This window comes from Melopsittacus undulatus, chromosome 6 (assembly GCF_012275295.1).
Source record: "Melopsittacus undulatus isolate bMelUnd1 chromosome 6, bMelUnd1.mat.Z, whole genome shotgun sequence".
Lineage (NCBI taxonomy): Eukaryota > Metazoa > Chordata > Aves > Psittaciformes > Psittaculidae > Melopsittacus > Melopsittacus undulatus.
This window is the reverse complement of record NC_047532.1, coordinates 28,124,617-28,144,671: the sequence shown is the minus strand read 5'-3', so window position 1 is coordinate 28,144,671 and position 20,055 is coordinate 28,124,617. Positions and strand designations below refer to the sequence as shown.

Sequence of the window (20,055 nt, the reverse complement as noted above, 5' to 3'; positions counted from 1 at the left end):
AAACCTCTAGCCTCATTGGAGGAGACATGATTTTCTGATCTAGCCTCAGGGTTATACCAAGAACTTACCAGGCTCTGATACATTTTGAAATGGGTTTACAAGAGCCATGAACAGTGGGCATCTTGAAGCAAGTACACAGAATACAAGATAGCAAAATAAATAGTCACAATGTAATGCTAGGTTCAAGCCAGAAAAGCCAGCTGTTATGCCTCAACAGCAGAACTGCTGGGGGCAACACCAGGCAGCATCGCTCTCCTAGGGCATCTGGAAGTCCTGGGTTTCCCAGCTAAGCAGATAAAGGATGTAAGTTGTGTCCAAGGAGACAGCTTTGCAAGTAGTACAGAAAAGATAACATTCACCTACAGTGGACCAGTGAAACTAATGAGACTGTAGCCAGAGAACTACAGCTGAGGCGGGCAATCCAGTTTCAGATGCTTACCGGAGGACACTGGCAGATGAACCCATCTGGCATATTGCTGGCAACAGCACAGGTACCTCCATTCTGACAAGGCTTCCGGGGACACACATCTATGACACTCTCGCAGTGACGACCTGAGATGTGGACACACAGGGAGAAGAGAGCAGAGAAATGTGTATGTGTGCACATCACAAAGCCATCACAAACTCCCACATCAGTTTGGGGGTTCCTAGGATTTTCTTACTTTTTGGAGATGCTCAATGAGTCCAAAGTGACATCACAATCTAACCATGAATGTACAACCCTCAGGACCAGATGCAACATGTGTAAATAAGACAAGCAAGTGGACTCTCCTCAGAACTGATCAGCTAGACAGAGGTCTTACTGTACCGACTAGCATTTGCAGCAGCTCCCAGACTCAAACTCTTGACATGAGACTTAAAAGAGATGAGGATGACTTCAGTATGACTTGGGTCCCCTAGGAAAACATTAATAGAAGTCTCTACACATCTGCAGTCAATACAGACTGCTTGCAGACAGGAGCAGACAGGGCAGGATGGCCCTTGGAGTTCTGGCATCCTATCAGTCACAAGCCACTGCAAAGCTACCCCATCCCCTCCCAGGCAGAAAGGTCAATGTGGAACGCACTGAAGATGAACAGCTACCGGAAGAATCATGCTCCCCCTCTGTGCCTAACATTTCCAGACAGATTTCATGTCTGAGACACAGCAGCTCTCTGCTCCTCCTAGGGTGCTGCACTCCCCACACTGCAAGTTCCAGCAATCCTTCCATGACAGCCAGAAGCAATATGAGGCATAATTCATAAAAGCAACCTTAACAGACAGACTTAAATACAAACCTGCCTGATAACCTGCACTGGTGTGCCACTAGCTAGCCTGGTTCCACTTCCCTCATAAGCTGCTCTCTTAGGAACTTTTTTTGTCAATCTAGGTATTGCATTCAAAACCACTACATTAATTCTTAAGAAGTACATCTTTGTGATTTCTTTGCATCTGACAATCACAAATTTAGTGGAAAATCATAGCAGCTTTATGTTTTAAGAAAAAAAACAAAGAGTAAAAACTACTGGTAAAGCATGAAGAGAAGGTTACCAGTAAGCAGGGAAAGTGAAGGGTTTAAACAGACTAAAACTGAATACACAAAAAGTTAAACTGACATAGAAAATGGAAAGCTGAAAGTTAAGACACATCTGGAGACTATTAGCCAAAGCTTATGCCCAGTGGGAGGCAGAAAGCAGAATAGCTGCAATACTAACAATGAAGAGACCTAGAGAGAGTGAGACACAAGCTTTCTCAGTGTGAAATTCTTGCAAAGTTGTGATTCTAAGTTGGATTGTGAAAGGATCACATCACTAAGCTCGGAATGTACAGTTTATCTATACACAGAGTATTCCATACTGACCACATCAGCAATATAAGGAGGAAAGGGAACAAGGAGTAGAAAAGAGGCCAAAAGCTAATTATAGATACCATTATTTATACAGAAAATTCATATGCTTCTTTGCAAAAGGAAAATTCATGGAGAAGTTGACATGTGAATAGTTACACTTCCAATATTAGAAATGTAAAATTATGAAGAGAAGCACCACAGAAAAAAAATCCTTGCAGCCAGGTGTTTCAGGAGATTCTTTTGAGACAGCTCTGGAAACCAAGTTTCTTAGAAGGTTTAAAACACTGCTTTAAAAACTGAGGCATGGTGTAAGGAAATCATCAGATACTGTAAGGGCAAATGACTAGACAACACGATTGCCAGAAAGGGAAAGAATTGCCATTCTTCAAGATATTACTCTGAAACTGGAAACATGTTTATGACTACTCACCAGTAAAAGCACTACGACAGATGCACGTGTAATCATTTATCAGCTGAACACAGTCCAGACTTCCACGAGGGTTACAAGGATTAGAGAGGCATTCATTGATATCTCCCTCGCATCGCTCGCCTGCAAAGCCTGGGAGACAAATGCAGCTGTAGCCCCCAGTCTGGTCAATGCACTGCCCTCCATTAAAGCAGCGAGGTACTCCTGAGTCTGAAACACAGTCATCGATGTTCTCCTCACAGAAACGGCCTGTCAAGACAGCAAGAAGTGTCATGGCTTCATTTCCTAAGCTGCTCATCGAGTTTTAAGACTATGTCACACACAGTCCCTGATACATACAGGTAAAGATTGCAACATAATGTAATCCATATCCCACACAGACAGCCTCAGATCAGAGCTAGGGAGCACATGTTCTAGATCCAGGCTGTTCTCAATGGTAGGTCATACTGGTACTTAGCAGCTTTCATGCTTAACTTAATTTCAGGACATAATTAAAAAGGAGAAAACAGAACAAAACCGAAAAAGATGCACTCAGTTTAGCCCTGCGATTGAGCATAGGCAAAAAGCCCTGTGCTGTCCTTGCAAGGTTGTGAGCTTCCTACCATTCATTTAATGTGGCAGTAACCCTGTAACTTGGCAAAGAGCATTTGTAGCAACAGCATTAAAACAAGCAACAATAAACCAACAGAAAAATGACTGTGATAAAACACAGACTGCTGGCCAGCATGCCATTCCTGCAGTTTGACTTCTGGGGATCTATGGTAAACTCTCAAGACCATGAGAAGACATGGCAGTTTCTCCCTCTCCCCAAAAGGTTCCCTGCAAAGAGACAATGTCTCGCACTGGTTCTGCCTTCACCACAAATCTAACAGATGAAAGGGGACAGAGAGGTTAAGTTGAGAAATCGTTTTGTCTGTTAATAGAGTTGATTTATCTGGAACAAGGAAAGTCATTCACCTAAATGTGGTTATATGCTTACACTGGCAGCAGTAAAGAACTCATTTCAAACTGGGCCATGGATAAAAGCTAAGTCATGAGTTATCATAAGTTATTGTATCAATCTCCTCTAATTCCTTTCATTTACTAAAAAAAAAAATTAAAAAAAAATCTGTCGCATCCAAACAGTAATCCACCTCAACAAACAAAACCTGAAGAATTAAAAGCAGTACATTACAATTCAGAAAAATACATGAAGAATTACTAATGCAATGATTTATAACAAAATAAACACTTATCCAGACTGAGGAGGCGTGCTGACAGCCATACTGAAGTGAATGAAATGGTAATATGCATGGACAGGAGACAGATATGTTAGATCATTTTATAATTTTACTTAAATTTACTTTATGAACAAAGAATTTAGTTCTATCTGACACACATCTGGAGATTTTGCCTATGCTAAGATGACACACTTCAGAAAGAAAATAGAAGTTCAGAGGAATGCAAAAGTTTTAGCTGACCTGAGAAATAAACTTAAGAGAAAAAGTGAGAAAGCATTCACTGACGGGTTAAAAATGTACAATCCTGAATATTTCCAAAGGGAGAAGTCTGGGCCATCAGGTGAGAAGTAACAGAATGAAAGGTTAGGTTTTTCAGGAGACAAACATCAAACAGGCTGTGGAACCATAGTTACTGAAAACCATCATCATGTAACTGTGCTGGGATTTTGTTGGTTTAGTTTGTTTGTTTTTTAAAAAAAGCTTTTAATATGTTTGAATTTGCACAAATAGTTTTAGGTAGCTTACAGGCACTGAACTTTGATAGAATCATAGAATGCTTTGGGTTGGAAGAGACCTTAAAGATCATTTAGTTCCAACTCCCTGCCATGGGGGGCAGTCTTTGTACAAAAGACTCCAGGACAGAGTACAATACAGGGTGAAAATTTAAACAAGTAAAGGACACTGGAAATGCAGTGAACTTTATGTAAGAACTAAGCAAGTTTTCTGTGTATTTCATAGCATCTCAGCCAAAAAAGAAACCTTGAATTTACTACATCAAAACAGGCAGGGTTGAGAGAAACCTTAATAGCAATCTCATCCATCCCCATTGCCAAAGATGGATCATACGTTCCCAAAGGATGCTGTCATGACCTATTCCTTAAAAAAATAAAAAAAAAAAATGAGAGGACATAAAACCCCCTCATTTATTTTTAAAGGGAAAATATGGATCTCAAGGGATTCAGTGCACTTTGGGAACATTCTTCAAAGAAAATAATGCATTCCCTTTAGACTCTACGTTATGAAACCAGCAGTCAGAAAGGAAAATTCACTTTTATAACATTCACTTAATTACTGAGCTTCATACCCCGAGTTCCTGGTGGACAGGAGCACTTGAAGTGATTTATGAGGTCTATACATGTTCCTCCATTCTGGCAGGGCTGAAACTGGCACTCATCCACTTCATATTCACAGTTGACACCCTGGTACCCAGGCACACACTGCCAGTATAAAAATAAGTGTGAACAATCTTCTTCTAACAGATACACTGGTAGACAACTTTGAAAGGCTAACACAGACAAAACAAGCTCTCAATGGGACAGATTATGACTGCCTTTGTAGCTATACAACTGCAAGTGATTTCAAGGGCTGCAAAGCCAGCCAGCTTAAACACACAACTTGACCATGTGACTAATCAACAGCATACTGCATGATTGAATTTGAGTGACTTTATTCCTGCAAAATGTAGCGATCAAATCCTGACACACTAGCACTGAGACTAGCTTAGTAGTTTTGACTTAAGGTTTACATAAAACTCATCTTTTCATTCTGGACATGAGCTTCCAAGGTGTTCTACCATTCTGAAAGCTTAGGAATGTTGATATACCACAATCTCATGGTCTACACTGCTCTCTGCATCAGCTGTAGGAAATGGAAGGCAGTGGAGGGTATCTCCCACCCTGAGAGATAAGGGATACTCTGTCCACCCAGTAGGGAGAACACAGCATTCCTTTACTGCATTCTACATATATTTTAATATAAATCACACCTCAGGCAAAAAAATCTTTCAAGATAAGAACTCCATCTCCAAAGAGGCCAGGAGTTCAATGCCCATCAACCACACCTGCTTATGATCACATCTCTCAATTCCATTTTCAAAAGCCTCTCAGGAGCACTGCTTTGGCCAGAGATAAATTAAAAATTCTTTCCAGGTGCAACATTGCTTTCATCTCCTCTTTGAAGCTATTCAACCACTCATATGTGTTTCTGATTTCTTTTGATTCCTTTGCATTACAATGTTCTTAAATATTTAGACCTCTTCCTACTAAAACACCATGCATTACCTCGCACTGGTATCCACCCAGGTGATCCCGGCAGGTAGCACCATTCTGGCAGGGGCTGGAGTCACATTCATTCAGCTGCACCTCGCAGTAACTGCCAGTGTAACCCACCTGGCACTGACAGTGGTGTGTGTTTCCCACATTGAGGCAGTGACCAGAGTGCTGGCACAATTGGTCCACTGAGACTCCTGAAACAAAGGTAAATAAAGTGAGCAACCATGTAAAAAACACTTGCTGCCAGTGTTGGTAGCTCAGCCAGGAATTAATATGGTTAGACACAACAAATTGAGAAGTTGAGACTTGAACATTGGAGAGCTACTCATTAAATTACAGTGGGTCAGAACCACAACTGACTTCCAAATGATGTCACTGCTCTGACCCTTTGGATCATCAGCATCAACACGGGCATGAAGTATTTGTATTGCTGTATTTGTATTATATTTTAACACTGGCTGCTGAATACATATCTGAAGCACTAATGTTGCAGTACAAAGGTTCAATGTTTGTCCTTAGAATGTCTGCAAAAAGGTACTGGAGCTTGATATCCTTCTCCTTTGACACTGAACATGCCTGTTTGCATTTCCTGGATTGAAAATGGCATGACACTATCAATCAGTGTGGAGTACAAGACACCTTCCAGGAAGAAATTAACTTAAAACCTAAGCCTTCTCCAAGCACATCATCTGAAGCAGGAAATTACCACCTTGAGGCACCATGGTATTACCTATACAGCTAAATAGAATATTTAGTAGCCAGTATTCTCTGTGAAAATACTTACAAAGATCATGAGTTTTGAGATGCCCTTCTTGTACAAGGACATGTCTTAAACCTGCCCTGCCTGGGATTTAGCAGAAAGGTATAAATAGCTGATGCATTATCCAAAAAGGCAGTCTATGTAAAACAGTATTACTGAAACTCTGAGACTGCATAAAATATTTAATTCTCCTTTTCCAATATTTTTATGGTAGAATCCTTACGTCAGGAACAATCAGGAAAGACTTGACTCCCAAATATATCTGTGCAGAGAGCTTTTTAGCTTAGAAGTGATGATTATCGACCATCTAGAGACAAAGCTCTCTGGGACTTCCAATGCGTGCTGTCTTCACAGGTGTATGGGGAGAGGAGGTGTAGATTAATGATGCATGGAGAAATGTTTTCAGTTAAACCACAGGTAATGCTTATTTACCCCTTTGTGAAGCTGCTACTTGACAGGAGACATTTGGCACATCACAGTAAGCACCAGTCCAGCCAGACGGACAGACACATCGAGTGTGGGCTCCATGTTGGACACACGTGCCTTTATTCTTACAGGGAGATTTGCTGCACAGATCCATAAGTGCCTGAAGAGAAAAAAAATACAACATGATGTATGGCAACCACAGTAAGAAACACAACTCAGAGTACAAGCTCAAGTAGCAAAGAAAGGAAGTTCTGCATAACTGGCTCCATGTGGTGATGGAAAGAAAGGGGCATTACTTCCCAAGTCTAAGCCAGCTGCTTCACTGACAGTCTCAAGAGTTCATATGCCTAGCAAAGCACAAATGTAGAGAGAAGTAAACCCAAGATGGCAGCATCATTTGAAGAGTAAAAGTTGATCTCCTGCAGAGGGATCTTTGGCTGGGTTTGAGAAAATTCAGTTTTATCTTGGATCAGGCTTCTAGTTTCATGTAAGTAGGAAGCTTCCAGCTATCAACAGTAACAAGGGCCCTTTCTTCTCTCAAACTCCTCCTGTCCTCACTGCTTATTGAGGATGACAGATGCGTTCCACATTTTGAGCTTTGTTTTTCCTTTTTATCATTAGCTCACCATACCTGCTTTTCGCCCGATTTGCTCTAGTATGGTTTCTCTGAGTTTCCCTGTCTCCTGAGATCCAATTGAAACCCCAAAACTGTTTCATAACTGAAGATGGGGCAAAGTATACTGCTTTTCTTTATTCTCTATATTGTAAAAAAAACCAACCCAAACCCCAAATCAACAGTTTCCAAAAAGACTAAAATTCAGTAAATCATCATATGAAAATGGAGTGAGGACCCAAAATAACTCTATCTGATGTAATATAAATCAGCCACTAGTTACCATTTCCTTTTCTGAGCACTTACGTCTTCAAGGTAATACAGCTATTTGATTTCAAGGTGGCTTGAGGGAAAGTATAACTTTTTTAAAGTGAGTAGTACTGGATTTTGGCTGTAAAATGTAATTTCAATTGCAGAAAGTTCTGCTTTTCAGATGCAAACTGTCTCCTCACACAGACTAAAGTAGAAAAATCTGTGTTTTCACAGGCAACCAAAAAGAAACTTGGAATTCAGTTTTATCACATGTAGTTGAGCTTGAAGAAGAAAAGCACCAAGCCCCTTGCTTCTGCATTTGTAATGAGTAGCTGACTGTTTTACATGCAAACTCTATAACTTATGAATCATTGTCTGATTTTGTGCTGCTTATTTAGCTTTGCTAATTAGGTCAAGCCAGTTTACCACTAAGACAAGAAGCAGAGTGTAGCTGTAATCTACAAATCTCACCAATACAGCTTTGAATAGTACTTATAAAATTAGAAAGTTTTGATTCTTTGTATCAAATGAGTAATACATTATGATCAAACTTCTCTGAAAATAAAACAAACTTTCTGAGAATGCACAACATTTAATTTGAGGACAGGAAAATTAATCCTTTTCTCAAGTAAAAACAAAGCAAGCATAACAGAAGAGGAACTACTGAACTTCACAGCACTTTACAATCACTCTCAATGCTAATTCTCCCAATGAGGTTTAAGTGGTGTGCCCAGAATGCATAATTAGGGTTGCAGAGGGGTTGCTTTTTTATATCACTTCATTACTTTGCATTCACTTCCTCCATTAGCAATACCTAGAAGCAGATGTGACAATTTAATGTCTAGCAACATACTTCATACATACTTCCCCTCACTGCTACTAAAATGTTTCTTCCAACAACCACTACTTTGCAAAGACACACTGGCATGAAAGACAGTTGCAAAATTCTTACAGAACTGTAGTGTCTTCCAGTAGTTTAAGAAATGCACACTTTTTTTCTTTTGTTTAAATGGCAGCACTCAGACTACTTATGAAGGAAGCCAATGAAGTGTTTATTGTTCCAAAGCTAGAAATAGTCTAAAATCATTCTTGCCGTTTTGATAAGCACAGAAAAAGAAGGAAAAAACCCTCTGATTTGAAAAATTAAATCAGCATTCTGTTTCCATTGTGATATGCCAAGTTTAAAGTTTTTAATAGGTACTAGTCAATCATTTACAGAATGGGTTTGCAGCTCTGATGCTCAGCTGTGGAAAAATGTAAATTGCCTGAACTTAAGTCTACAAGTAAGACTAGAGCTTTTTATTGAGGTTGTGAGCAGGGCAATAGCATCAGTTACTGCTTCAAAACATTTTCTGGCCTCTGACAGAAAAAAAGTCTACAATCAACCCAGAACAATGACACCTCCATGTAAAAAACATAAACCAGTTAAATCATGGTCTTGCTAATCAGACTGATATTCTGCTTTCTGGTTTGTGTTTATTTGACATCTTTTTTTTTTTTAAATACAGGATTCTGCCTTTAATCCAGACAATTTTGTTTCAAATGAAATGCAGCCATTTTCAAAGCCAACAGCTGGTTTTCATTTAACAGGAAAATTAATCTAGAAAGTTCCAATGGTGCCTGTTCTCATAAGTAACCAAGCATTTTTCTCTTCCTTGCAAAGAGACACTTTCAATTTCCAGAGTTCTGAATGAGGGCACCTGCTCTGTCAGAGTGACCGGATTTATTTTTCCTGGGGCTAACAGGCCAACCACCTCTTACCAGCACAGAAGGAACAAGAGCTCTGTGTGTTTGGTACCTCACATCTAACCCAGTCACTTCTGCTGTAGGACAGCTCAAACAACAGACCCTGTGCAAAATGGGCAAGAAAATGTGACCCACCTGACAGTTCTTCCCAGTATAACCCAAAGGACATATACATCGGTATGTGCCCAGACTGTCCACGCAAGAGCCTTTGTTTAAGCAAGGATGCGAATCACACTCATTAATTTCTGTGAGGCAGAAGGGTCCTGTAAATCCCACCGGACACTGACAAGTAAAGGAATTGATCCCATCCACACAAGTACCTCCATTGAAACAGGAGCTGCAAGAGAGTGACAACAGTAAGCTGAGACAAAATACAATTAGCTTAGAGCCAAACCAGCACATAAACATTACTGAAACAAGAAAGAAAACCAGATTACAGGGTCTTCTGACCACTGGTATCATCCTGATAAAGAAGCATAAATCAGGTAAAACCAGTTCCAGGGGACTCCAGCTCAACCTCCAGCTGTCTTTTACCTTGGCAGGTGAAAAAAGTAAAGCAGGCCTTCAATGAGTAATTAGTAATGGACGTAACTTATTTAATGAAATCTTCTCAGCTTCAACCTGACCAATCCTACCTGGTACTGTAGTAGGTAGGCGTGTGGCTTGTTCAAACTGATGAATTTTATACAAATTTTATTACAAGTTAACAATTGTATTACAAATGATGAGAAACAAAACAATTTACATTTATTTTTAAGCTTCAAAGGAGTCACAGGTATGTTTTCCCAAGGAAAAAGTTCATATAACATGCAAAACACAAGCATGTTCTTTGCTGGAATTATGTGAAAGTATTGGTATTGCTAAATCCCTTTCTCCTCTTCTCATGAGAACCTTAAGTCCTTGATTAGTAAAACTACTCATACATGCCCAGGCAGAATTCAGATCAAAGGAATGGTCCCCCTCCCCCCAACCTTCTGATCATAAATTCTGCCAGATTAGGTGTCCTACTGAGAAGTGACTGGGAAAGTCAGAAGTGATGCCTCATGCAAAACTGACTCCTTTTCCTTTCTAAAGAAATGCCTGCCAGGAAACTCCTGTTTCTCTGAAAATAGCCCTAGATCAGACTCAAGATAATCAGTCTGATAAAGTACACAAAACAAATTCATGCTTGTTACCTGTTTTGTGCACTCTCAAAGGGTACTTCTGCAAGAGAAGCCACTGACTCACCTCCTTGAACTGCCAGTGCAAGAGTCCAAGTTCTAAGTATTTAAATTCTGTGATTACAGTAGAGATGTCAATGTTAACCTGTTTAGCAGAGATAGGTTCCTCTGCCTTGTGGGCTGAATTCTTTTTTACATGGAGCAGAAACTGCTGTTTACATTCAAGGCAAAATAAGGAAGAGAAGGCACAGGAACTGCCAATCACTTGGCATGTTTCACTAAAATCAGGTACCCATCTCCAAAAGAAGATGGCACTCTCCCACAGGTGGTTTGTTACACAAGACATGGAAGAATTATTTAAACCAAATTCAAATTAGCCACCCATCATGGAGCTCTTAAGTACAGCTCAGTAAATTCTGGTTGAGAAGGTATGATTGGCTTAGCTTGGCAGAGCATTGAAAATTGCTACATCCTTCATTCATACCTGCAAGACTGGTTTCTGTCCTGACTGTTATCAAAAACAAAAACAGGATGAACCCCAAGGAAGAAACCAGGCTAAACACCCAATATACTCTACTTGATTAAACAACTGTTGTGCAAATTAAACACACCCTCATTAGTGACACAATCCTGTTCTTATGCAAAAGATATTGAAATACTTCCTCCCCCACAAATACAATTTCATAAAAGATAAGACAGATCTTTTTTTCATGTGCAGAAAATGTATGAGATTACCAAGAGCTTACCATTAGACACCTTATTTGTGTTTGGTACCTAGACTAGAACAGACTGTGTTTAAAACTTTAACCATTTCAAGCTTTATTATTAATTGTTTCGGTTTGAGAATCTGATGTTACTTACATCACTCCTAACAAAGTTTTAAAAATTATGCAGGCAGATGATGGATACACAGAGCTAACTCTCAAAGAGCTTTTAAAACTACCAAGTCACAGAATCACAGAATCCCAAGGGTTGGAAGGGACCTCGAAAGATCATCTAGTCCAACCCCCCTGCAAGAGCAGGGTAACCTAGAGTACATCACAGGAACTTGTCCAGGCGGGCCTTGAATATCTCCAACGTAGGAGACTCCACAACCCCCCTGGGCAACCTGTTCCAGTGCACTATAAGGACCAACCACTGAGCATTTTAACTCAGTTCCACACCTCCCTCTCAGAATGACCTCGGGTTTTATCTCAACACTGCTAAACCACATCAAATTTGTGAGCATTAAAATACCTCTGATGATTAAATCCTTCCAGTACAGAATTTGTGAATTTAGTTTTCTTCCTGGTTGCCTCTTCATATTATTTGCTATCGATAATCAGGGCTAATTTATTTTTCCTTTCTTTCTAAGAGTTGGCCATTGCTTCCATTTTTGCAGCTTTTGTAGTTCTCAACAGAGCAACTGTTCATAATCAATCAATGATTTCTCCTCTCCTATATGTTAATGATCTTATAAAATTATAAATTATTATGTTTTAACAAGATAGAATTTGCTACTGTCTCAGCATTTGCAAAACACTGTCACATTCCTCCTCTAATGGAATTAAGCTTCTGACTAGTTGTGCAAACTGAAGACCCACCCTGGCAGGCAACTGTCTTTCCGCTGATATCCTGCACAAGGCAAACAAGTTTTCCTTGCGGGAATCACAAGCATGTCCAAGTGACAAAAGGCAGGAAAACAGATTCTCATCATTAAAAACTGCTTCAGAGTAGTACTGACATCGTGCAGCAGCACAGTGAAGTTATCTCACCTCTCAGTGCATTCATCAATGTTGTTCTCACAGTTGGTTCCCTCAAACCCAGGCTGACATTTGCATGTGTAGCTGTTGACATAGTGGGTGCATGTGCCTCCATTTCTGCATGGCTCACTGAGACATTCATTGGTATCTGTTTGACATTTATCTCCATGAAATCCAGGTAGGCAGATGCATGAGAAAGAGTTTATCCCATCCACACAAGAAGCTCCATTTTGGCAGGGATCTGAGACAGAAGCATTACAGTAAGTATTAAAATGAGCAACAAAGGCCAGGCCTAGAGTAGTAGCTTTTAGAAAAGAGTATCACACAGAACAGCGCATGATAGACTACTGACAAGGTTTTCTGAGCCACTTTATGAAAAAGATCATTGCAAAGCATTATCAATGACAAATTCGTAAGGTGGTATGGATCAAGGCCAAGCTTCAGGGCCTAAAGGTTTCTCTGCCAGGATCTGCTCAATGAAAACCAACAAAACCACACCCACAGTCTTGTTGTTCAAAATTCAAACTCCGCTTTTTTGACAAATGTCTACTGATAAATACAAACAGCACAGCAACTATTTCTTCTTCCTCACCAATTCTTATTCAGAAGAGAACTCAGCCCATTCTCTCTCTTCCAGACACTGCTCAACATATGACAGAACTTGCGTGTTTAATTTTAAGCATGAAAGCAATCTAGTCAAATCAAACGTGTATATTATTTCCCTGCCCATGGCGGAGGGGGTGGAACTAGATGATCTTAAGGTCCTTTCCAACCCTAACTGTTCTATGATTCTATGATTAGTATGCACATCAGCACTTATGCATAACTGAGCACTCAGCACTTTTCCCAGTATCAAAGCTTGATTGGGGAAAGGGTGGCAGAAAATTATCACAAATTCATATATCACCTTGGATTCTCCTCACCTCTGCATTTCTTGCCTTTTTTTTATCCCTACCATAACCTTGCTATTTGTGTATCACCATTTTTTGGTCTAAGCCACCCCCTACTACTGTATTGCTGCTACTCCCAGGAGTATCAATCTGGCTGAAAGATCTCTACTATTCAGTAGTTTCTTCCCACTTTGCTCCTTTCACTTTTGGACTTAAGACCCGCTTTCCTCTGCTGGATATTGCTTCTGAAGCCAGATTCTTTTTCTACTCTTCATTCCCTAGACCAAAAGTATATGTATGTGAAGGCAGGGAGAGAAACTGGGAAGGGGGACAAAAAGGGGAAACATAAAGAAGGGATGAAAAAGAAGGTTACAGAGCAGAGTTTTTTTATCTTTGACTATCTTCGAGTAATACTAAAATGAAACTTGAAAATGCAAATAGAATCCAACAAAAATTTGCAGTTCAACACAAGTACAAGATCATTCTGTTCACTGGTAAATGAAGGAAACAGATGTGAAAGGTAATCAAACCTCATTTATTAACCGAGAAATATGTTCACATGATATAAACTTGTGTTATAAGAGACACACCTGCATCCATTTAAAGGTCATCTAACTACTGGAGAGAAAAAGCGCATTCAAATTGAGACCCCTGGCAGCTATAAAATGTTGTGTCTATGGCAGTCAGCCATTTATGACTAAATCCAAAAGCTGCACGTTAATTTTCTGTGCCACACATTTACTGACAGAAACAGGAGACTCCAGTATCAACTTTTCAATAAGTTCTTGTTGTTGGAGGGTTTGTTTGCTTCACAGATTAAAGACATTTGGTTCAAGCCATGGAAGGTTTTTGTTATGCTAAATGAAATCAGCTGTAGCAGTAATTTGAAATTCTTCTTCAACCTCATGGGTGTGCTGCCTAACAGACAACATAGGATGAATCTCACAGCTCTCAGAACACTTATGAAGAGAGATTTCCCAGCTGTTTAAGAGGGAAAGATGAATGCTTTAAAAATGTTTTTAGCTTCAGACACCCACATAAAAACTAACAGGACAAGCAATAATTTTGTTGGCTTCAGTAAACAAGGCTCTGGGTCAATGCACTTTGACATTCTTTGTACTCTACCTGTTTGCACAAAGAGGGGTAATCAAAAGCTCAGGCTGAGCCAGATGTTTCAGAAGTCCTTTCAGCAGTGCTGCTTTGGGGTCTCCTATGGTAACTTTTGCTAATACTAAGACTTGTTTAGATCCTACTTTTCAGCAGTCACAAACTTCAGATTTTTTTCAATGCAAAACACAACTCTGTAAATTCATATCTAAAGTCTTTAAGACTCTGGTTTGGTTTTGAGGCATTCTAATAAAAATTAGAGGGTTTAGACTTTTTTTTAGCCAGCTAATTTAAAAATTACACCATTGTGAAATCCTCTGAGTTTTGCTAAAGCACTTTTCAAATAGTAAGAGATGAACTTTAAAACACATGACACTTCTCAGGAGACTCCTGATTTTATCTGATGATTATAAAAAATATGCCCAGAAAGAAAAGGAAGTTACTATGTATTTGGTTTCCCTTGTAAACAGCAGTATCAAGGGCATGAAATTAACATTTGCTTTCCCATAATTAAAACTATTTCAGTACTCATCTGTGTATAGGCTATCCTCCTGCAACTGATAACTGTTCTGGAATAGAAGGCCTTCCTACTGATTAATATGCTTTCAAATCAAATGGATAACCAGAAGAGCAACTGGACCCACCCTTTTCAGGATATTAATGTCTGACAGAGGCTTTCCAGGGAAGACTGATATACACCAGATTCCCACCACACCTCAATCAAGCTTAATGTTGAAATACAGGTAAGCCCTGCAGTATTACTTTAACTTGATGTATTAAAATTTCAGGCAAATGTAATTCTTCATTTAACAGTGCTCTTTATTAAAGTATGCAAACTCTAAGGACTTTTTCAAGTTAAGAATCTGGGAACAATTGCTGTCAGTCAGAACACTGTAGCCCATTTCTGGAGCCGACTGTGATGGATTTTGACTGCCTCAAACATGCAAGTCTTACAAAGCTAAGTTTTGGGTTTTTTGGTTTTGTTTTTTAATTTTTTGTAAGAGGTTATTAAAGAACTTTCAGTAATTGTCAAATAGCGGTCATCAACAGCACAGAAAAATTATTTCTAGGGAAAACTGGAAAACACAGGACAATCTGCTGATACTCACTTGAAAGGCAGTCATCAATGTTACTGTCACAGTCTCCTCCAGTGAAGCCTGGCCGACATTCACACAGGTAGCTGCCCTGAATATTATGGCACAGAGCATGATTTTTGCAGGGCTTGGAGAGACATTCATCAATATCCACTGTACATCTCTCCCCTGAAACATGGAGAGTGCAGAAGTAAGACCCCTTGGAAGGCAATGGTCAAAAGGCTCAATGCCAATACTGCTTGGTGGTGACAGTACAGTATGTTCCCCACCCACATTACCTTCCCAGCCAGGGGCACATTGGCAGGTGTAGCCTTCGGAGTCAGGAGATTCTTGGCAAATTCCTGAGTTCTCACAAGGATCAGGGGAACAAGGAGCAACCACTACCTGGCAGTTCACACCTGGAGAGCAGCAGGGGAAAAACCAGTAAGAGTATGCCGCTAAGAGCTTGCTGCTTCTTGGAAGAATGAATAAAGAGTTGTAACTTTCATGATTATCCTACATAGCAGCGGACAGCACTTCTGTATTTGAAAAATCTCAGCAGAAGGAAAAGGGGATCAGAGCACTCATCATGACCTCAGTGGGTACAAGCAGACAGCAGCCATGGTAATTCCAAGTTTAATGCCCCCTCAATTCACAGTGCACTTAGACACCTCAGTCTAACTTTCTTACAAAGAAAATTGAACTGAGCTACCACATGGACATTTCTTAGTGAATCCAAACAAGGCTTAGACATTAAGATACTAATTATTCTAGTATCATGTCTATATGAACTGACTGTAATTAAACTTTATACAACCCGGGCATCTTGCCTCTTGATTCCTATTTCTGTAAAGTTTAATACAAAGATTAAAATGTTGCAATGAAGTGGAAAGATAAAAGAACACAAACTTCTCTCTGAATTTTCACCTTTGAATCCTTTCCTACAGGTACATCTATATCCATTCAGCAGATCCTCACAGGTTCCTCCATTCTGGCATGGGTTTGATTTACATTCATTCCCTTCTGTTGAACAATAATCTCCTATCCAGCCTGGGTCGCAGACACACTTGTACCTTTAAATGCAGAAACAACAGTCATTTTAGAACATTCTTAACTAACTCCTCTTCCAGTTTCTCCTGTAGATTAGTTTTGGAGAGAAAAGTAGAAGACTTCTCTTTAGGAAAGTTACATTTAGATTGCTTACCCCAGCTGTATAGTTTTGGAAACACTGAAAATAAACCCTCCCTTAAAACCACACTTCCCTGCGTTACAGTTTTCACAAAGTGCTCGGTCAACCAGCAATGTTGCTGCTTTGATAAGAACGTCTCAACACATTTAAACAAAGAATAAAAAAAAAAAATTAAAAAAGTGGAGGGAACAATAGGTTCCAAAGATAACTAGACTGCTTTAATACAAAGTAGTGGTGGTTACAAATGAAAACAGCTGGCTGGGAGCAGGAGCAATCTTGTCCATCACCTTTAAAAGTCTGAAGTAGAGCAGTGCTCCACCCATATGACACAGAACCAAGGACTTGGTGAGTCACCCTGGACTAGGGACACACAAGACACACACTGGCCTCCCTCCCTGTCATGCAAATCAGACGTTTTATCTGGCACCAATTTGTTTTCCAAGTTTATACAGAGGCTGAATTACCAATAAAGGCAGCCTTCCAGCCAGCTCCAGAGAAAGTGCTGAATCCTGCCCTACAGAGCTACCCACAGCGGTAAATCACTTCCCTGCCCAAGTCCTAACAATACTTTCCACGACAAAGCACACAAGTGGGAGGCACTGCTATTTCAAATACAGTTGAGAAGTTTCACAAACATAAGCCCTACCTCCCCAGCCTGTTGACTCCACAGGTCCTGATCTCCCAGACTTACCATTACCAAAAAGAGGCCTGATTCAGGGCTCCTGAAATCAACATTTGGCCTTCCCAGATGGGAAGATTCAGAAGTTAACTACTGCCATCAAAATCACCAGAAAGAGATTTCCTTTCTCTCAGGCACACAACAATATGACTACATTTGACAAAATCTCAGTGTTGGACAAACAGTTCTAAGTCAAATATCACTCTCACTGTCTAAAGTTGTCTGCGTGTTCCTTCATACAGAGTATTTGGGTAGCAAGAACAGCACTAGCCAACAAAATAGTATCCATACTTAGCATTTTAGAGTTTGATGGAATAGACAGCTGCTGCTCCACAAGGATTCAGTCTGGAACTATTTCTTTATTTTAATTGCATTCACTCTACTCACTTGAATCGCCAAACCCTCCCTTTAGATGGTGGCAGTCCACCCTGCACTACATGCCCATGCAAAGACAGTAAAGAATACAATGCAGGACATAAAGACCTATGTTGAAACAGCACAGACTGCAGCTGGGGACTAAAGGTCTACACCTTACTGTGATGCTTTCATGGGCAGCAAACTAGTGTGGATCCTGATCTGAGAAATATTTAGAGAAAAATGAGAAACCTCAAGTCAAGCTGGAACTCTGGGCAAAGTTAAAAAAAGAAAGGTATAGAAGGCAGCAGGTAAGTTTAATGCAAGTTATTGTTAGTACTTACCCACTAGCAATATGTGTGCAATTGCCATGTACACATGGATTACTAAGACAGCCATCTGCCTGTGACTGACAATGAGGATGATGGTATCCTTCAGGACATACACACCGAAAGTTATTGACTTCATTTATACATGTTCCACCATTATGACAGGGATTGGATATGCATTCATCAATGTCCACATTACAACGAGGGCCTAGAAAATAAAAACACAGTACTTATAAGGAGTATTTCTTATAAGGGCATTTGCTTTGCATGTCTGTGAGAACATACATTCAGACACAACTCTGTAAAGCCATTGCAGCAGGACAGAGCTTGCATGCCTCTGTGCTTTAACTGAAGTCAAGAGAAGCATTTTTTAAAGATGCAGCACTCTTCTGTGCCTGGAAAACAGCACTTACACTCAACAAGTATTTAAAAGCCATTCAAGAATCTCAACAGAATTCCACTAAAAATCACTGGTTAATATTGATTAGGAAGGCAGAAATCACTCAACTGTATCATGCTTTAAACAAACCTTGAGTTCCACTTGTCATAGCCCTGCTCTTCTGCTTTGAAAGTACCTACCCTTTGAACAATCAATACTGCCATACTGTCTGCAGTAAATATAGTTCTTGTGGTTTATTGCGCAAAAGGGAGTCTAAAAAACACCGTTTCCTGTTTTGCCTGCCTCTGATTACGACTGCAAGATTCTTGAAGTAGTGACCATTAGATCTTGTGAGGCTGGAAAGCTAAACAAAGTGAATGTTGTAGTAAGTTGAAAGCATTTTTAACACAAGGAAAGGACAAAGTAACAAGACCCCATGCAAGCCAGCTCTTTAAATACTGGAATATCCCAATTCGTCAGATTACTGAATTGTTTTAACAGCATAACACTGAGAAGTCCAGTAGAATAACAAATATGTTATGCCAGTAATAATGAAGACTGAAAGGCAAGAGTGATTAGCATCATGCCTCTTCCTGTTCTGAGGACTAAAGAGCACCACCATGCCAGAGCCAAAGAAGGAAGGAGCATCAGAAGTTTAGAAAGACGTCAAGAGAAAAGCAAACGGCACATGAAACCTCTTAGTGCTATTTCTAATGCATTTCAGATTGATTCTAATTAGAATCATTCAGTAATAAACAGTAATGAATGTGATGAGAAAACTGTTATAAACAGTACCAACTGCTTTACAGCAATTATTTTATGAGCACATTACCCTACATGGCTCAAAAACATATTAAGTCCATTATAAACAGTGCTGAGATGTGCTTTAGTCATCAAAAATAGTCCTGATGTAGATCTACAGTTCTAAGCATGGATACACAAGTGCCTAAAAGCTTATTTTTTCAGCCCTACATTTAGTATATTAGGTAAGTCTTTATAATTTAAAAAGGAAACAGAACAGAGCACTCTATGAAAGAGAAACAATGAAAAAAGCAGGGTATTCATTTGGAGACTTCAGAGTGGAGAGCAGCTCATTAGAACACTGACTTAATAATGCTTTGCTTTCACAGAAACAGAAATACTGTTCACAATCAAAGCTTAGGGTACTGTCTAATCAAACACCTCTATATTGTTCACAGCCTCTCTGCCTGTGGAAAGAAACTGTAGTTAATAAACCAAAGTCACATGAGTTTATTTGTTATAAAACCAAGAACCATGAATTAGATGTAACTGCCTAACAAGAATGGCATTTCACAATACAGATTAGACCATTTTTCTGCTTGGTAGAACTGTCTGTAATGTGAGATGCTGAGGTTCAAAGGATTAGAAGGATTTACCAAGATAATGAGTCATACCAAGATAATGCAGTCAGCATGCAAAGAACAGCTTCCTTAGCTACCTGGATAACTATCTTCAAAATGACTCAAAGCTATTGGGTCACTGACTTTACCTGTAAATCCAGGTTTGCAAGCACAATTGTAGCGATTAATGCCATCAATACAGTCTCCGTGAATGCAAGGGTTACTTGCACAGTCATCAAAGTTATTTTCACAGTTCACACCTGGAAAAAAAATAATAAAAAAATTAGAAGAATAAGAAGGCAAATCCTTACAAGGACAACTACAAAACTATTTCCTAGAAATAGCCAAATTAAGAATTCCATCTGCTTCAAAGTTACACATACATTGGGGCAACTTAAACAGGTGATGATGAAGAAGCATTGCGACACCAAGGAATGTCACCTGAGTCACTGCTTGCTGACTGAATATA

General features: G+C 39.7%; 1 protein-coding gene across 1 annotated transcript in view; it reads right to left on the bottom strand.

Annotated features, from left to right (window-relative positions):
• The window catches only part of LOC101872728 (notch receptor 2), an 86,931-nt gene that overhangs the window by 14,631 nt on the left and 52,245 nt on the right, over positions 1–20,055 (bottom strand). Inside the window, exons 12-23 of the mRNA XM_034063486.1 lie at positions 19,736–19,846; positions 17,862–18,054; positions 16,223–16,368; positions 15,595–15,714; positions 15,332–15,484; positions 12,238–12,466; positions 9,459–9,660; positions 6,719–6,872; positions 5,536–5,720; positions 4,560–4,692; positions 2,259–2,504; positions 440–552 (exon numbers count right to left, since the gene is read on the bottom strand). Coding sequence (XP_033919377.1) covers positions 440–552; positions 2,259–2,504; positions 4,560–4,692; positions 5,536–5,720; positions 6,719–6,872; positions 9,459–9,660; positions 12,238–12,466; positions 15,332–15,484; positions 15,595–15,714; positions 16,223–16,368; positions 17,862–18,054; positions 19,736–19,846 — 1,985 coding nt within the window. The remainder of the gene's footprint in view (positions 1–439; positions 553–2,258; positions 2,505–4,559; positions 4,693–5,535; positions 5,721–6,718; positions 6,873–9,458; positions 9,661–12,237; positions 12,467–15,331; positions 15,485–15,594; positions 15,715–16,222; positions 16,369–17,861; positions 18,055–19,735; positions 19,847–20,055) is intronic.